At 54.8% G+C, this 18,282-nt stretch overlaps 1 protein-coding gene across 2 annotated transcripts; it reads right to left on the bottom strand.

Annotated features, from left to right (window-relative positions):
* Positions 1–2,758: 2,758 nt before the first annotated feature.
* Positions 2,759–17,052, bottom strand: MFGE8 (milk fat globule EGF and factor V/VIII domain containing). 2 transcript variants are annotated; one of them, XM_033189074.1, is made up of 9 exons: positions 16,835–17,052; positions 13,415–13,546; positions 10,852–11,033; positions 10,278–10,430; positions 9,409–9,553; positions 5,301–5,485; positions 3,745–3,900; positions 3,464–3,621; positions 2,759–3,117 (listed from the first exon to the last, which is right to left on the bottom strand). In XM_033189074.1, exons 1-8 carry the CDS (start codon positions 16,905–16,907, stop codon positions 3,484–3,486), a joined length of 1,164 nt encoding a protein of 387 aa, XP_033044965.1. In that variant the 5' UTR covers positions 16,908–17,052; the 3' UTR covers positions 2,759–3,117; positions 3,464–3,483. The 2 variants fall into 2 exon arrangements, with proteins under 2 accessions (XP_033044965.1, XP_033044964.1); XM_033189073.1 differs by having other exon boundaries at positions 2,759–3,621.
* Positions 17,053–18,282: the final 1,230 nt, after the last annotated feature.

The raw sequence follows: 18,282 nt of genomic DNA, 5'->3' as shown, positions 1-18,282 counted from the left end.
AGGGGTTAATGCTGCTCCCCACCTTTGGTTGTGGAAGGGGTGAGACTTCTGTATTACTTTTTTTACCCAATAGAAAGCAAGGGAGTGAGGCCGGGTGCAGTGAATGACTCATGCCTGTAACCCCAGCACTTTGGGAGGCAGAGGCCAGTGGATCACCTGAGGTCAGGAGTTCAAGACCAGCCTGGGCAACATGGTGAAACCCCATCTCTACTAAAAATACAAAATTAGCTGGGCGTGGTGGAACATGCCTGTAATCCCAGCTACTTGGGAGGCTTAGGCAGAAGAATTGCTTGAACCCAGGAGGCAGAGGTTGCAGTAAGCCAAGTTCATGCCATTGTGCTCCAGCCTGGGCAACAAGAGTTAAATTCTGTCTCAAAAAAAAAAAAAAAAAAGCAAGGGGGTGCTGACACCCTCCTGCCCCTGAGTTTGGCCATCATGAAACGCTGGCCAAATTCCTAACTCACTGTCAGGCACATAGCAGGTGCTATCCCCAGGACATGGGGCTTGAATGAGTGGCCTTGGCTGGGAGGGGAGACACAGGGTGGGATGCCTCTGCAGCCTACAGGGGCAGTCAGGCTTCTGAGTGGTCCTCCAACAGAGGTGGACCTCCCTTTGGAATCCTGCTAATCAGCACAGCCATCCAGGCAGCCACTCAGGATGCCTCTGTTTGGACAGGGTGTTTTCTTTCCTGTCCAGACCAATGGGGGCCCTGGCCTGGACAGCCCGATGTTTCCTCAGCAGAAAAGACTGAGGTCCTTCAGCTTTGGCTGGGGGAAGGGTCGAAGGGTTACAGGGTCACAGAGCCCAGAGTCCCTTCCTAAACACAGCTCAAACTGGCCCATGAGTGTGTGTGTGTGTGTGTGTGTGTGTGTGTGTGTGTGTGTGTTACACATAGCCAGGGGCAAATTGGAGCACAACGAACTGTGATCAACAGGTAAACAGCAACTAAAAAGAATGCCAGACTTGATAGGCAAAGGGGAGCCAAGGTAGGTTTCTCTGCAGGTTCCCAACAGGGGAGAGGATGGACAGCAGGGAGAGCACATTTTGTTACAGTAAGTCGAGTTGAACATGCCAGCCAGGGGTAGGGATAGCCAGCAGGTGGAATCGGAACACTCACCCTCTGCCTTGCAGTGGGGCAGAAAAAAAGTCAATGTGTAGGGGTGATGGTAAAAGCTGGGCAAATGGAAGACACTGCTGAGGGAGAGAAGATGAGAAAGGAAGGAGGGGGTCAGGAGTGAGGGAACTCCGCTCCAGGGTCCCAGGAGGGGGACTTTTAGAAGGCTGTGGCCAACCCATCCCAGAGCAGTGATGCTTCTCCCACTGTCTGCTCATCCCGGGGGGAGGCTGGAACAGGGGTTCAGGGCAGGAAACTCCCCCAGGAGTCCTGAGGCTCGAAAGCACCCAGAAAGACTTGGCTCTAAACCCAATCCACACCACTCCACAGAAGAGAGCTCTGAAACAGGAAGCAGTAGGCCAAGGGAACCCCAGGGGAAGGGAGTCCCCCATCCTCAGTGCCTATGAAGACCACTGCCTGGGCCTTTTATTCAGACCCTGCTAGGCCCAGGAACCCAGCAAAGGCAGGTCTCAGAAAGGAACCACTTCCAGACGCATTTCCCTGATGTGGTTCCAGCAAAGCCACGCCCTCCCCTTGGCAGCCCTGCGGCCTCACCTCCTGCTGCTCAGAGGCACCCCCTGCCTGCAGAGCACAGCTGGGCTCCCAAAGTTTGGGAAAGTTCACCTTAATGAAGAGGGTGGTTTTTCCTACAGCCCTTCCCAAGCTAGCCAAGCCTCTGCCTGCAAGTCACCCTCCCAGATCACCAGGACACTGGCCTGCAAGGCCCGCCCCCACTTCTTGATGACCCCACACAGGGGAGGGCAGCGAGGGTATCCCTGGAGCGCACACACCAGTGGCCTACCAGGAAGCAGTGTGTTCAGGCAGGAGGCCTCATGCCCACTTGGCAGAGCCCTGGTCCCCTCCTCTAGTCCCACACTGCACCCACCCCAGGAACTCCAGTTCTGAAGGCACCCAGGTTCACTGGTCTAATAGTTCCTCCAGCCCACCACTCCAGTTGCAGAGAGAATGGAAACTGCTGAAGGGGAAAACCAGCTGCCCCAGCTGGTCTTCCTGGCAGGAAGGGAGCAAAAGCATTCAGGAGACAGCGTCTGCCAGGCGCTTGCTGGGCCCCTGACCAGGCAGCAGCTGTGGGGCCCAGGGCCAAATGGGCATGGAGATAGAAAGCAGAGGGAAGAGGGGAAGTCAGGCTTTGAGGACCTGGAAGTCCTGACTCCCTCCGCCTGCTATGAAGCTATGTGTAGTCAGGCAGGTGACATAAAGAAAGATGGGGCCGGGTACAGTGGCTCATGCCTGTAATCCCAGCACTTTGGGAGGCTGAGGCAGGTGGATCACGAGGTCGAGTGATTGAGACCATCCTGGCCAACATGGTGAAACCCCATCTCTACTAAAAATACAAAAATTAGCTGGGCATGGTGGTATGCACCTATAGTCCCAGCTACTTGGGAGGCTGAGGCAGGAGAAACGCTTGAACCGGGAGGCAGAGGTTGCAGTGAGCCAAGATCACATTATTGCACTCCAGCTTGGCAACAGAGCAAGACTGTCTCAAAAGAAAAAAGAAAAAAAAAAGGAAGCAAGCAAGCAAGCAGGGAAGCTGGGGCTCAGAGAGGACCACAGGTGGAGGATGGGGAAACCAGTGCAATTTAAATCCCATTCCCATGAAACAATAAGGAACCACACCAAGAGTTCCCGTGAAGAAGATAAATATATTTTGGAAGCTGCCTGTGTCCTCTGGGGTGAAAAGCCAGCACAGAGGGCCCCAAACACCCACCCTGCCAACCCATGCCCTCCTCTGACCTCACTCCCTTATCTCCCCATAGACCCACCGGGCCCCCTTCTGTCTCACTGGGCTTCAGGACAAGGGGCAAGAGAGGTATCCAGGGAGACAAGGGGAAGTGTCTTGGTGACAGGGGGCAACAGAAGTTGTGGCCACATGGTACCCCAGGGCCGACGCAGGGCTGATGGGCAAGAGGCTGTTATCTCCAGCCTGGCGCTTCAGGGCCTTTCTTGAGGACACCACGGGAATGCGGTGTGTGAGAGAGGGGCTAGGAGAGACAGAGACACACACGCCTGGGATTGGGGGTCTGGACAGGGGCAGGGAAACCACACGCCCTACTTTGCCCTTTCCTGTCCATCCCAGACCTACTCCGATCTCTCAGTGCCTAAGAAAACAGGACAGTGAGGGCTGGGGGTTAGGGGATGGGGCTTAGGGGTTGGGGCAGGGCCCGTGAGAGGTGGAGGGTGACGAAGAGGGAGGGAGGGGTGACTGTGTGATGGTGACGGTGTGATGGTGCTGCCTCTGAACACCCTCCCCTTCCCCAGTCCCCAGTCCCATGGTGATTTAAAGGGGCTGAGAAGCCAGGAGGTGGTGGCCACGGAAAACAGGAGGACCTGGGGATGGCAAGTGGCCACTAACAGCCCAGCAGCTCCAGGCGCAGGGCGATGCGGTTGTGCCAGGCTACAGGCAGGACACGCACATAGCGAGCCAGGATGGGCGTCTCAAACAAGTTCTTCTTGTGGGAATGGTTGTCCCGGTTGCCAGGGAAGATCTAGAGGCAGAGCAGGTGTCAGGAGGACCCCAAGCTAGCCCCCCTCCCCTCAGAGCCCCAGGCCAGACTCCCAGGGAAGTAATGAAGGAATGGCAAAGGGTAGGCAGCTGGACAGACACCCACCTTGCTGCTGCCAGTCCTGGGGTCCTGGTACTCAGTCCAGTTCGCACTGTCATTACTGTAGGCCACCTTGTAGGATGCCACAAACTGGACGGAGCCAAAGTTACGGGCCCCCTGGGTGATGATGCCTGTCACCTCCTTCGGGGAGCCCAAGTCCACCTACAGAAGAAATCAACCACATTTTCTCTGCTTGGACCATCTCCAGTAAGGTGAAAAGAGGCAGACACACTGAGGCATGAATTCTAGTTTTGAAAAAAAACTACTTGGTTGAGCCTCAGTTTCCTTGGCTATAAAATGGGCATAAGGCCGGATGTGGTGTCTCATGCCCATAATCCCAACACTTTGGGAGACCGAGGCGGGTGGATCACCTGAGGTCAGGATTTTGAGACCAGCCTGGCCAACATGGTGAAACCCTGTCTCTACTAAAAATACAAAAAATCAGCTGGGCATGATGGCGGGTGCCTGTAATCCCAGCTACCAGGGAGGCTGAGTCAGAAGAACCACTTGAAATCCCAGCTACTAGGGAGGCCAAGTCAGAAGAACCACTTGAACCCAGGAGGCAGAGGTTGCAGTGAGCCAAGATGGCACCACTGCACTCCAGCCCGGCTCTGTCTCAGAAAAAAAAAAAAAAAAAAAAGCCTTGGGGGGGCATAAATAATACCACCTACTTGGCCACACATGGTGTTCGGTACCTCACTGCTGTAAGGCTCGTAGAGTCTGGGCCCTGGCCAACTCAACACCAACCACCCCTGCCTGAGACCTGCACTATGCTGTGATGGGAAGAAGGACAGGAGAGGCCACAGCCTGGAGGGGCATGAACTGCTCTAGAGGCTCCCTGCAGCACTGCCCACAGTCGACACTGGTCCTGAGGGTGTCCACAGGCAGGCAGCTCCTCACAGAACCCAGTTCCACAGTGTGCTCCATGGGGCCCTGAGACAGACCTCCTGTCCTCAGTCCCTGACCTCCCTGGAGAACCTGCCGGCTGCGCCTGGACACACAGTTCCCCAACATCCAGGTGTAAACCCAACTCACTGCCAGCCAGCAGGTGGGTACTAGGCAGATTGTCGTCCTGCCAGCTCTCAGCTTCCTCATCTATAAAACAAGCTCTGGCTTTCCATGACTCTCTTTCGTTTCCCAGTTTCAATGACAGACAAGGGCTGTCACATGGTGGCTTCTTAGACACTGAGTCAGAGAATATGTATGCTGTGCTCAGGGGAGAGGTCCCAAGATGCCTGGGTCATGTCTCCCTCTTCCGCCTCTGCCCTGCTGTCCACAGGCTGAGCCTTGTCAACCCTGTGGCAGCCCATAGAGCAGCTCTCCTCCTGTGTATACACACACACACACACACACACACACATATCCTTTTTCCACCTTAGTGGAAGCAGGATCAGGAGAAGGGAGTACAGGTGTGAAGAAGAAAGAAAAGCCAAAGAAAAATAAGGCTTTTCCAGAACTCTCTTGGGGAGCAGAAGCCTGGGCTGGGGAGAGGTCAAAGATCTGGCAGTCCCACCTCATCCCGCCCAACCCCAGCCCTGCATCCCAAGAAGGGGCTGACCCACCTGCAGCCACTGATCGTTACTGTAGCTCCCCGCAACCCAGGCGTTGAAGTTGCCCTGCTTGTCCAGCCGTGCGTAGGAGGGGTTCCAGCTGAAGAGATGCAAGCCCCAGGTCTTGTAGCTGCTGGAGGCTGTGATCTGCTTGTCAGGGATGCTGTTATTCTTCAGGCCCAGGGGATTGAAGCATCCTGCCAGCAAGGTGGGCTGTCATCTAGATCTGGGATCCACAGCTCCCAGGGGCGGGAGCACAAGGCGATGAAGCAGAAAGAACTCTGTGGATCCTGACCAGCCCCTGGCATGCTCTTCAGCAACAGAAAGCAGCTCCATCCACCTTGCAGGGCCAACTGTGCGACTCTCTCACTGCCACCCCCACCAGTTCCTCACCACAACCAGCCGGGCTCAGCTCCTCACAGATCACCCAAGACCTCCCACTCACCACCTTTCTCCCTCTGCACCAGGGAAGCCCCTGCTCCACCACCTCCTGCCCTCCTTCAATGCCTGACTCTGGGGACACCTCCTCCAAGAAGCCTGCTCTACTTCACTTGGGCAGGATTTCTTCCTCTTCTGGACTCACAGCACTGCCCCCATCGCCTCGGCCTCCCATCCGTCCCATGGCACAGCCACTATCTACTTTAATAACAACCAGCTCATTTATTCAGTGCTTACTTCAGTCATTTTTTTCTGCCACCAAAAAAAAAAAAAAGAAAAAATCACTAAATGAAGTAGAAATTAGTAAGCCCATTCTACAGATGAGAAAACTGAAAACATTAAGCATCGTGCCCAAGTCACATACACACTCTTAATGTCACACTATGGCATCATCTCCACCATCCACACATCCCAGCTAGATGATGAAGGCCTGCCTGGTGGCGACGCAGTGATGAACAGGACAACACCCCTGCCCTCCAGCAGCTGGCAGTTAGAGAAATCAGACAACTCCTGGGGCTCAGGAACATCTCTATTTCCATTCCCCAGAAGCTCCCCGACTTAGTGTCTCCCAGAGGGCCTTCGCACACTCAGATGTTCTGGGCATGCTGTCACACAGGCCTGTGAGGGCTGGCCCGGGAAGCTGCCCTTTGTTTCACTCAGCCCTGCCTCAAACACCCAGGAATGTGCTGGGCTGTCTTGCATTCGTATCTGCATGTGGCATATGGATAGAACAGTTGGGGATGGACAGGAGATACAACTCCCAAGAGAATGATGGGGGTGTCTCCTCACTCCACAAGTGTCTATCTGGGGAGTTCAGGGAGGCAGGAGTGGACAGTGGGACTGGAGAGCCCCCTGCAATCTGGGAGCCAACTAAGTTATATCACTGCCCTCCAGACACCTGCACCCTCACCACTCAAGACATTTGCCTCCAGGGTGTGTTGACAATGCCTGCCGATGGGACCATCGCCTCCTGATGGTTGTGCACCGGGGAACCACCACCTTCCCCCTCAAAGAGAGGCTACTGGGCTGGGAACTGGTTGTCCCTTGGTCCCAGAAGAGGAGAGGCCTGAGGCAGGCTAAAACCTGGGCAGCTTTGCAGAGGACACTAATTCTGCACAATGTACTCAATGCAGACCTCTCTACAGATCACCTGCTTCTAGCGGTTCATACCCTCCTCACTCAGCCTCCCCAGGAAGTCAGACAGCCTTCCTGGTAAAATACAGTTGGAAGGGGCACCAGGGAAGGGGCAGAACTGTCAGCTCCATCACTCTAGGAAGTCCCTTCCTCTCTCTGGGTCTCAGTCTCCCCATCTATAAAATAAGATACTAGGGGAGTAATTCTCCCAGATCACCTGGGGATCTTGTTAAAAAAGATTCTGTTTCAGCAAGTGTGGGCTGGGGCTTTTAGTCTGTATTTCTTTTCTTTTTTTTTTTTTTTTTTGAGACACAGTCTCACTCTGTCACCCAGGCTGGAGTGCAGTGGCATGATCTCGGCTCACTACAACCTCTGCCTCCTGACTGGGTTCAGGCAATTATCCTGCCTCAGCCTCCTTAGTAGCTGGAATTACAGGCGCCCACCATCATGCCCGTCTAATTTTTGTATTTTTTTAGTAGAGACAGGGTTTTGCCATGTTGGCCAGGCTAGTCTTGATCTCCTGACCTCAGATGATCCACTGGCCTCGGCCTCCCAAAGTGCTGGGATTATAGGTGTCAGCCACCGCACCCAGCCTCAGTCTGTATATCTAAGAAGCTCCTAGGTGATGACACTGTGGGTCCCTGGGGCTCTTCACCTACCAAGCTGCCCCTCAGTCTCTAGAATCCAGCTCCACTGGCCTTCTTTCCATCCTTCAACATGCCCCAGGGCCTTTGCACTTACCAATTCCTTGCCTGCAGTGCTCTTTTTAAGTTTTTCATGTGGCTGGCTCTCCATCATTCAGGCCCCCAGTCAAAGGTCTTCCCAACAGAGCAGTCCTTGTCTTGCTCTCTCCCCTCACCCCAAGTCATGATCATCTCATCACCCTCTAGCTTTTCTTCAGAGCTGTTACTGCTCTCTGTCATCTGTTCCTTGCCTCAAGTCTGCCTCCCTTGCTACAGTGCAAATTCCATGAGGTCAGGCAATCATTCCCTAGAGCCAAGTACCCAGGAGGGGCTTAATCAATATCTTAATAAACATCAATTGAATTAAATAATTAATTCACCAAAGGCACCATGCCTGCAAAGAGGAATCCCTTGTGGAATCCCAGGTACCCCCAGACCTCAGCCCCACCCCCACACACGCACACATGCACCAACACTCTCCAGCTGACTGGAAGGCCTATAGGGAAAGGAGTGGTCCAGACCCTGAAGGAAGCAGACAGGGTACCTGGGCTTCCTTGGTTTGCAAGGCTCACCCTCTCTTGGCCCTGAGCAGGGGCCAGCCAGGCCTGGATCCAGGCAACTTTAATGGCCAAAGGCTTCAAGCCAAAACAGCAAGTGGCAGGGACTCCAGGGCGAGGTACACAGACCTGGCTCTGTCCTTTCCCAGTAGGCTACATTTCCTTCTAGCAGAAGGCAGTCTTATACTCCCCACTGAAACAATAAGGCTCAAAAGGCCCCCTGGTGGAGGAAGCATACCTACTCAAGTTCACACTAAAAACACTAAACCCAGCCAGGCACTGAACTCAGCTCTGAGGGGTATTTGGGTGGTGCCTGAAATGAGACAACAGGAAGAGGTGTCACAGAGGGGAAAGGGGGGGCACAGGAAGGCAGGTCTGGGTAAGATAAAAATGCCAGTGGGTAAGATAAGAACCTCCACTCTGCAGCTCCGCTTAGCGAGTCTTACAGTTCCACTGACGGCCAGCAGGTGGCACTGTGGCTGCAAAGAGAGAGAAATACCCAGACCTCAAAAAGGAAAGCTGCGTTGAGCTGCGCTGAGGCAATCAATGTATGTTAGCCCAAACCCTGCACCCTAACCGCGCCAAGGCTGTCTCCTGGGTCTGCAGAAAGCTGTCCCTTTCTGGTGCCCCCGAGCTCTCCATCTGGGGAATTTCTTTGGGAATCTCTGGAAAAGGCAGCAGGAAGCACCAGCTCCAAGCCTCATGGTCCAAGAAGCCCCTGTGTTTCTCTGGAGTGCAGACTCTAAGAGTTTGGCAAGGAAGGCTCTGGATAGGTGGGGCCGGGAGCCCAGAGATCTAGACCAAGTCTTAATACCTACCAGATGTGTACCCTTAATAAATCATTCATCGGGGCCCCACGCCCCTCATTCATTCATTCATTCATTCATCAATATTTATTGAGTCCCTATAAAACCAGACACCATTCTAGGCACTGGGAATACCGAAGCAAACAAAACAGACAAATTATCTGCCCTCGTAAAGCTGACATCTGCCAAACACACCTAACGCTACATGCTCTAGAAGCTACAGGACAGGAGCCAACCAGAAGAAGTGAAAATACTTTGAAAATCAATGTCTTTTTCTCTATCAACCAGAACGCCCCGGGTCATAGGTTGGCCGACAGCAAACACCTGGGTGGGACTGCTATGGTCAGGTGAGTCCCTAGAGTGCGTTTCCTGAGTGAAGCCTAGTTCCCGGGCCTTGTTGCTGCCCTACCCAGCTCAGTTTGGCTGAGAAAAGAGGCAGCAGGGAGAGCCACCTCCTAGGACTGGCCCACGGTGCCCCCCTACCGGCACCCCCAGCACTCACCGTCCAACTCACAGCCCAGTAGCTCAAAGCGCAGAGTACAGGCCGTGTGGCAGCTCGTGGGGTACAACCTCACATACTGAGCCTCCACAGGGGTCTCAAACAGGTTGACATGCACCGCATTTTTGTTCCAGTTACCCGCAAACTCCTAGGAGGGAAGGGACAAGACTGGGGGAGGGGGGTCCATCTGGGCAGTCCCCCTCCCTAGGGTTACATCATCTTCCTTTTCAGACCTGGGAGGCAGAGGTGGGGCTGGAAGGGTGAAGAGGACTTGGAAGAGCCAGCAGGGGCTCACATAGCAGCCTCTCCTTTGGTCACTCCGTACCCCTCCACACAGATTCTCCTCTCACTTTCCTTAATCATCATGGAGCCTGGGCATAAACCCCTGTAGTTGACACAGGGTCACCTGTAACCTACAGGGTGCCTCTTTGCAAATTAGGAAAAGGCACTTCTTTCTCAAATAGTTTATGATGACAATTTTCTGACAGAGTTCCACAAATGTACAATGCCTGTACTGTGAATGGTGCCTGCTTAGTAATGACGTCCTTGAGCAGTGTACAACCTACACAACTGTACATGTACCCCTGAAGGCTCAGAATGAAACCCAGCTCCACCACCACTACCACCCTCAACAGGTCACTGTACCATTTGGGTCTCACTAGTCTCATCTCTAAAGTGGGACTATTGCTTGTAAACCACAGAACATGGACACAGTCTGGGTTTCCCAATTTCTAGAAGCCAAGATGCACCCGAAGACCCATGTCATGGCCAATCACCCAGGGTTCTCTGGACTCACTGGGGGTCCTCAGTCAATGCTAGAACCTTAGTGGGTATGGACCACAGCCCCTCTTTCAGGCCCCAACAAGACCTACCTTGTGTTTTTCATTAACATCATGGATGAAATCGAATTCATGTCCATTAAGGCTGTAGGCCACCTTGAAGGCCTTCAGGTACTCACAACTAGCCAAGCGGCTGGCACCCTGCGTCACCACACCTGTTACCCACATCCTCCGCAGCAGGTTCACCTGGACACAGGGCAGGGGAGATGGCACCCTTATCTCTCCTGGGTTCTTTCCACTCAAGATCCAAGCAGACCCATCCCTTCACTCTCTGCACTGGGTGGGGGAACAACCCAACAACAGCAGTAAAGACGGGGCAACTGAGCACACCACCCGCACAAAGTGCCTGCTTCTTCTGCCCCGGCCTCTAGAGGCCTCATCGAGTACCCATATCCCTCCACAGCCTGGGGCCCGCTCCCCCTTCACCCTGACCCCATACCAGGTTCCCCCAGGGATGCCATCCACTTACAGACACTTCACCTGTGGGAACTTGCCACCTTGCCACCTGAACTCCAGTGATGCACCCTCCCATGGTAACCCCCAAATGCAGGAACATTCATCGAGCCTTCTCTCCATCGGTCCACCCCAGGGCCATCCCCAGGCATACCTGGATCCAGGGGTTATCATCATTGCTGCTGGGTGTCCAGGCATTGACCATGCCTGCGCGGTTCAGGCGGGCCAGCTCCGGGACCCAATGCTGCAAACCCAAGAAGGTCACACGCACAGATGAGGCGGTGATCTGTGAGTTGGCAATGTTCCCATTCTCCATGCCCAGCGGCTCCACACACTCTGAGGGGAGGGAGGTGACAGTCAGGTGGCTATCCCAGCAGGTTCCTGGGCCCAGCTGGGACCCAATGGACAAGAAAATAAGACTCAATGGCCTCTGCCTAGGCCCCAGGGCCAGGGAGAACCTCAGAGCCTCTCTCAGAACAAAGACCACAAAGGGACAATGAAGGCAGTGCCCAGGACAAGCTGCCAAGAGAAGGTGTGTGGCTGGGAGTGGTGAGGACAAGGGGGTTGGGCAGAATCATGGGAGGCCAGGACTCAGGGCTGCCAGAGGATCCCAGCCAGGGTAGCACTCTGGGGATGGCCGTGATTGGCACTCATGGAAAATAGAGTCCCCCTCCAGGCTGTGGGAGGTGGCCATGTTCATATAGGGCATCTGGCAGCAATTAGTCTGGTGCACAGAATACCAGTGTGACCCCCTCTTCCTCAGTGTCCCCCCCCCCACTAGGAAGGGACGCCATCCTCAGCCAGCCCCTGGCTTCCTCAGGAGGGTGGCTTTGGGAGAAGAGTTACCTTGGTTGGCAGTGAACAGTACCAGCACTGCACACAAAGAAAGAAGCTAATCTGCCCGGAGTTTTCTAGAATCCCACTAGTAGGAGTTCTCCAGGTGGGGCACAAATGCCATTCTGCTTTCCCTCTTTGTGCCTTCCACCTGTGGGCCCTCACCTAGCCATCTGTGAACATGCCCTTGGCCGAGGCCCCACCCCCTCACCATCACTCCAGCAGTGCGGTCCCAGGAACCCAGGACAGCTACGAGGCCCACCTACAGGCCAAGCTTCTCTCATCACCTGGGGATCCCCCAGCGTGTTCCTGGGCCTTCTAGCTGCCAAGCAGAGAACCCACAGACAGATCTATTCTTCCTCCAGCATCACAGGCTCAGACGAGCTCGGTGTTAGCGCACTCTGGCTGGGAGGGGAACGCGCAAAGTGAGGCCAGAGCCCCAAGACCAGAGCTCGGTCAGTGGCTGAGATTTGACCCCAGTCTGCCTCCAGGACAATCCCTATACCCCACCATACTCACACCCTGAAGGAGTCCACTGTGCATTCTTTGGGCCCACAGGGTCCTTGTTGGCTCTAAGGAAACATACCACATAAAAGGCTAGGAAGAGCTACGAAGTTCCCTCTGAGGGCTTCCTCCGCTGTGTGGTCACCCCTGCCTTCTTCCTGGGTGCAGCCATGTCCAGCCTGGGGCAGATCTCAGGCCCAGAAGCTAGAAGTCAGGGTGGGTAATTCCAACTCAGGCATACCCACGGTTACCTCAGCTCCCAGGACACTCGTTAGTGGCCCCACCGGGCCCCACCCAGGGCTCTGATTGCCTTAGCAACCCGTCCCCCAAACCACATACACACCTTTCCACCCAGATCTCAAACACATCTGGCCTCAGGCCAGGGCCCAAGGCACAGGCCCCAGGGCCACTTGGGAGGTAAAAGGCATCCTACACACTTGACCTGCTCTCTCCCAGGGCTCCTGCTCCCACCCAGCTGGCTCAAGCCCCCTGCCCCCTCCTTCTGGAGGCCAGCAAACCTCAGAGCCCATCCCCACATCTCCCTGAAGGAGGGCAAGATGTCTCCTGCCCCCTACCCAAGATGCTCAGCGACCGACCTGCTAGATTCAGAAACCCAGGACCCCCACTCCACCCATCCCTGGGCCCGCATGTGGGCGACTCGCCTACCCCATGAGGAGTCCTGGTGGGGCGGGAGCACTGAGTGGAAGGGACTCCAGCTGGGCCTGGAGGGAGGACAGCAGGGGAACTGCTGTTGGCACCCCACCTAGGGCCATTCTGTGGCCACGTGGATAACCAGGCAGGTCATACAAGGCCCCTCTGGGCACGCAGGGCCTCTGACCACCTGACCTCGAGGGGATGGCTCAGCTGGCCCAGGCCTCTCCCTCCTCCCCCTGAGCTCTGTGATGAGGCCGCAGGTCAAACTTGGGGCAGGAACTGTCAGACTCTGAAACCAAGCCTGATTTACTGAGTTCCTGGGCCCCAAAAGACTAAGAATGTGTTTGTTTTCCCCTCTTAGGTAGAAAAATCCTCACGACCTAATCCTAATGCTGTGTGTCTGGCTCATGGTGACTCAAGAAACAGCACTCCCACAACCTCCAGGGTGACCACGACCCCTCACTCCTCTGCAGCAGCATCAGGCCTGGCCAGCAGTCTCAGGAAAGAGGGCCAGGCAGAAAGAAGGAAGAAACACGACCCTTTTACCCCCTTGGTCTAACTGAGGCTCTGTCTCTCTCTCTTAATCTCCCCAGAGGAAGCCTTGACGCCTCCACTGGGGTGGGGACGGCAGGGAGGGACTAAGGCCAGCACATGGCCTATGCCACCAGGGCTGTGGCTCAGGGTCTACTGCCAGAAACAGGCAACAAGCACCCCCAGATACTCACTCATCTCACAGTGGCTGCCCGCGTAGCCCTCAAGGCACGTACAGGTGTATGAGGGGAAGACGTCCCCTCGCACTTCTTGGGAAATCTCCTTGCATAAACCACCATTGTGGCAGGGGTTTTTGGAACAGATATCTGGGGACAGAGACAGGTAAGATGAGCAGGTGATCAGGAAGGAGCTGGGGACAGAGATGAGAAGTAGCAGATGGGCCCAGCCCAAAAGGACCCTCCACTCAAACTCAGCCCATTATCTCTTCCTCTCCCTCTTCCCCAGTCTGCTGCTGGATGGAGCCTGAGTCAGCCTAGAGCCAAGGAAGTCCACGTGTAGGCGAATCAGCCCATGTAAGGGAAGTGCCCAGCTTTCCAAGTGGCCTGGGAGAGTCCAGAAAAGCGCTGGCTGACAATGGGAATGGTGCTGGGGACCACTGCCCACTGGCAGAAGAGCTGGCAGCGGGGGTCTGGAGAGGCAGGCAAGGTCCAGGGCAGGTCTCTTGGCAGCAGTCTGATTGCAAAGGAGGCCTATGAGGACTTTAAGGCAGGGGCAGTGGAAGGAAGCATTGTCCTGGCCCACCGAGCAGGTTCTGCCCACCAATTCAGGCATAGGTCGGAGTCACAGATGTCACCTCCAACGGCAGCCCTGACTCAGGAACAGCACAATGATCATCCAGGAAACATTGAGAGGGCCAATGACCATGCTGGGCCCCTGAGACAGAGAAATCAGATGCAGCTCAGGCCTCAAGAAGCCAACGGGAAAGAGGCCAGCAAGTCCACAGATGAGGAACATTGCCCAACGCTCCAGAAGCCTGCATGAACCGTCACTGGAGGCATGATTTCTGCTGGGGAGATGGAAGTTTCCCAGAGGAGGGAATATTCAAGCTGGGTCTAGAAGACAAAGTAAGGGGAGTGCCAGACTGGGCAATGAGGAAAGAACGTTCCAAGAAAAGCAGGCGCACAGAGGGTGTGGTATGTTGGAGCACAGTTAGATGCAGCTGGAAGGGTAGGCTGGGGCCAGACTGGGAAGGATCTGAAGAATGACAAGTTTAGTTTTTCATCCTGTAGAGCAGTGCTTTTAACCTTCCTTCACCCTCCTCACCATTGTCCACCAGGGGAGAACAAAAAAAAAAAAAAAACAAGAAACAGAGATTCTCAAGTGTGAGATGGGAGTGGGAAAGTCAGTTCCAATTGCGGGATGAAGAAGGTTGAAAAGGCCCAAGTGCAGACATGCCGCTGAGCTTCCCTAGGGTCGGGGAGCATCTGGTAGCTGCAGACAGGACCCTCTGGCTGAAATGCAGAAATCCCACCGAAGAGGGTGAAGGTAGAGAGCATGGTGAGAGAGGAAGTCAGGGCAGAGGAGTGAAAAGGAAGGGTGATTTCAGAACCACCAGGGGGCAAGGGCTGTAGAGGCCACCAGGGCTTCTGGATGGGAACCTATATGACAGATGTGCACCATCAGCCTCAGTGGTGGAGAACACAGGAGGAGGAACAGGAGGGCCTGTCCTCAATCCCTTGACTCTGGTGGGTTGGCTGGGCCCAACAAGGGTCCTCTAGCCGACCTTAGCATCCCAGAAGGGCTGCCTGAGACCCTACACCCAAATCTGTCATTTAGAGCAAGACATGAGAAATCTTTTCACCTTGGCCAGGCGTGGTGGCTCACGCTTGTAATCCCAACACTTTGGGAGGCTGAGGCGGGCAGATCATAAGGTCAGGAGATTGAGACCATCCTGGCTAACACGGTGAAACCCTGTCTCTACTAAAAATACAAAAACTTAGCCGGGCGTGGTAGCACGTGCCTGTAGTCCCAGCTACTTGGGAGGCTGAGGCAGGGGAATGGCATGAACCCAGGGAACGAAGCTTGTAGTGAGCCGACATCGCGCCACTGCACTCCAGGCTGGGCGTCACAGCAAGACTCCGTCTCAAAAAAAAAAAGAAAAAAAACAGAAATCTTTTTGCCTCCCCCTCAGAGTCACCCATCCAAGGCTGAAGAGTCCTCCTGGAATCCCAAACCCCCCAGAGAGTTCATCCCACTCCAGCAACACCATTAATGAGCGATCTGCCCTCAGAGCTCCACCTCCAAGGGCCTGGGGAGCTTAAAGTGGCTCCCAAGGAGCTATTAGTCATTGGCTTTAAATAGCAGGTAATCCTTCCTCTGACCTGGCAGGCGGGGCGAGCACTGACACAGACAGAGGCTTGGGCTGGGAATAGACTCTTACCTCCCAACTGCACCAGCCCTCTTCCTACACTGCTCCTGGGCAAAACAGTCCAGTGGTAAAAAGGGAAAGTGAAAGATGTACCCTACCCAGCCAGGTTACCTGTATGTAAGGTAGGTATGGTGTTGCCTCCTTCTGGAAAAGGCCAGATCACCCTGTATAAAAACATCTTTGGGACTTCAGAGACCTGCTCTTTCGGGGACTTTCCAGTAACATTTGGCCAGGGTTCAGGTTGAGGGGTACAGAGACGAGTAGAAAGGGGCTATGAAGATACAGCTGTCTTTCATGGTGGCTGGGGAGGGCCAGGAGCTCCCAAGTTCCTGGGAGCTTGGAGCACTCTGGAAGTTCTAGCCCTGAGGGTCAGGCAGATCACAGGACATAGGGCTGGGGCTCAGCTGTTACCTGCCTTGCTTCAGTCAATCCCATGAGAAAATGATAGAGGGGCCGCCTAAAGAGTCCTGGCCCTGACCTCTCCCAGCGCTCCACGGTGAATGGCTCGGGGTATCCGCAAGTCCAGCCTGCAAGGGGCCCAGCTGGGTGCCGGAGGCCTCCTAGGAGGCGGAGGAGGACCAGGGAAGATACAGCAGCCGGCCAAGGCCGCGGGAGGGAGGGAGTCAGGAGACTCCCATCAGCAAGCAGCCCTCTTCCAAGTTCCTCGCAGCCTCTGGGTCCCCTCCCGGGCCCTACTTACGGCCCGCGTCCACTGCACCGACTCCCCAGCCCTTCCCTTATGCGACCAGACACGGACAATTGGGAGTGCAAAAATCCAATGAACTATCCAGCCAATTGGAGTTGGTGGGGAGTTGCCAGTACAAAGTTATCCAGAGAAGACTTATCCATACTAGAGTCCTTGAATCTCCCAGGTGGAAGGAGTTCGAAAGTCAAACGCAGTTCCCTGGCCTGATTTTTCACGAGGAAAAAGAGAGGCCCGACACAGCGAATTCCTTTGTCATTATCTGTAAGCCGCATCCTGGGGGCGGCAGTGCTGTCACCCGATGTCCCGAGTCCCAGCCCAAAAACCCCAGCGCAGAGACGACAGGGGCGCATCCCCCTGTCCCGCCAGGGAGCAGCGGGAGAAGCCGCCCCTCTGCCCGGCCCGGTCCCCGGGGCTTTGTCTAAGTTTGTCAACAGTGGAGGTGGAGGGAGGGCGCTGGGCAAACTTGCAAGCGGCGCGGGGAGGAGGGGCGAGGGCCAGAGGGCGGCGCGCTCCACTCACCCAGGGCGACAAGGAGGCTGGGGGCGCAGAGCAGGGCTCCGCACAGCGCGGCCAGCAGGCGGGGGCGCGGCATGCTGCAGGGACACGGGCGCTGGACGGGGAACGCTGGGCTGCTCAGACCCCGCGGGGTTCTGGCGCCTTCTCCTCTGGGACCGGAATAAATCAGGCGGCTCAGCACCTCCCACTGGCCTTGCGCTCCGCCCAAGCCGGCCAGAGGCGGACTTGGGGCGGGGCTCAGCGGCTGGGAGGGAATTGTTTGAAAGGAATTGGAGGGCAGGGGGGTGGTGCGCGATATCTGCCTCTTCCGCCACTGCCACACCGGCGTCCCGCGTCGTGCTAACGGCTGGGTCGCGAGTCTTGAGTCTGCTGGGCGGGTAGAGTTCAGGAGGAGTTTTGTTTTTGTTTTTGTTTTTAAGATTTTTAGACTTGAAAAGATGCTGTTTATTCATAATCAGATAAATGCAAATTAAAACTACAATGAGCGTCGTGTTTCCCTTCTCGGATCGGCAAGTATCAAGATGTTAACAAGGTTAGTGGAGGCTGTGGGGAACAGGTCCAAGCATGCTTCGCTGAAGACAGTATAAATTAGTTAAACTTCCCCAGAGGGCTATTTGGTAACACCTATCAAAACGGCAAATGCTGACACCTTAAGACCTAGCATTTCCACGTAGAGAGATTCATTCTACAGAAACTCTCATGTGCAAAATGACATATATACAAAGATAGCATAGCAACATTGTTTGAAATGGTAAAATACTAAAAATAAAAAAATAAAAATTCATCTCTGCCTTTGTTGCAAGAAAGTCACCATAGACAAAATGCGAGGAAATGGGCACCTGTTTGCCGAAAGGGAATAAAACAGTGCAAGCCTGTCACCGTTGACTTTTTACTAAATGATTTGTACTTATCATGTGCAAATATTACCTGTTTACAAATAAGTGATTTTAATAATAGTGTTTTGGGCCGGGCGCGGTGGCTCAAGCCTGTAATCCCAGCACTTTGGGAGGCCGAGATGGGCGGATCACGAGGTCAGGAGATCGAGACCATCCTGGCTAACACGGTGAAACCCCATCTCTACTAAAAATACAAAAAAAACGAGCCGGGCGAGGTGGCGGGCGCCTGTAGTCCCAGCTACTCAGGAGGCTGAGGCAGGAGAATGGCGTAAACCCGGGAGGCGGAGCTTGCAGTGAGCTGAGACCTGGCCACTGCACTCAAGTCGGGGCGACAGAGCGAGACTCCGCCTCAAAAAAAAAAAAAAAATAGTGTTTTGGCCAGGCGCGGTGGCTCACGCCTGTAATCCCAACACTTTTCGAGGCTGAGGCGTGTGGATCACCTGAGGTCAGGAGGTCAAGACCAGTCTGGCCAAGATGGTGAAACCTCGTCTCCACTAAAAACACAAAAATTAGCCAGGCCCAGTGGCAGGCACCTGTAATCCCAGCTACTTGGGA

This window comes from Trachypithecus francoisi, unplaced genomic scaffold (genome assembly GCF_009764315.1).
Source record: "Trachypithecus francoisi isolate TF-2019V2 unplaced genomic scaffold, Tfra_2.0 Lachesis_group3, whole genome shotgun sequence".
NCBI lineage: Eukaryota > Metazoa > Chordata > Mammalia > Primates > Cercopithecidae > Trachypithecus > Trachypithecus francoisi.
The sequence above is the reverse complement of the archived record's forward strand: the minus strand, read 5'-3'. Positions and strand labels throughout refer to the sequence as shown.

What these genes read in the sequence shown, in the direction of transcription:
- MFGE8 (XM_033189073.1), bottom strand. Translation starts at nt 16,907, where the DNA reads ATGCCGCGCCCCCGCCTGCTGGCCGCGCTGTGCGGAGCCCTGCTCTGC. An exon ending in CAGCCTCCTTGTCGCCCTGG is followed by an intron (nt 13,547 to 16,834) that starts GTGAGTGGAGCG and finishes CTCTGTCCCCAG; the next exon opens with ATATCTGTTCCAAAAACCCC. An exon ending in ATGATAACCCCTGGATCCAG is followed by an intron (nt 10,431 to 10,851) that starts GTATGCCTGGGG and finishes CCCTGTGTCCAG; the next exon opens with GTGAACCTGCTGCGGAGGAT.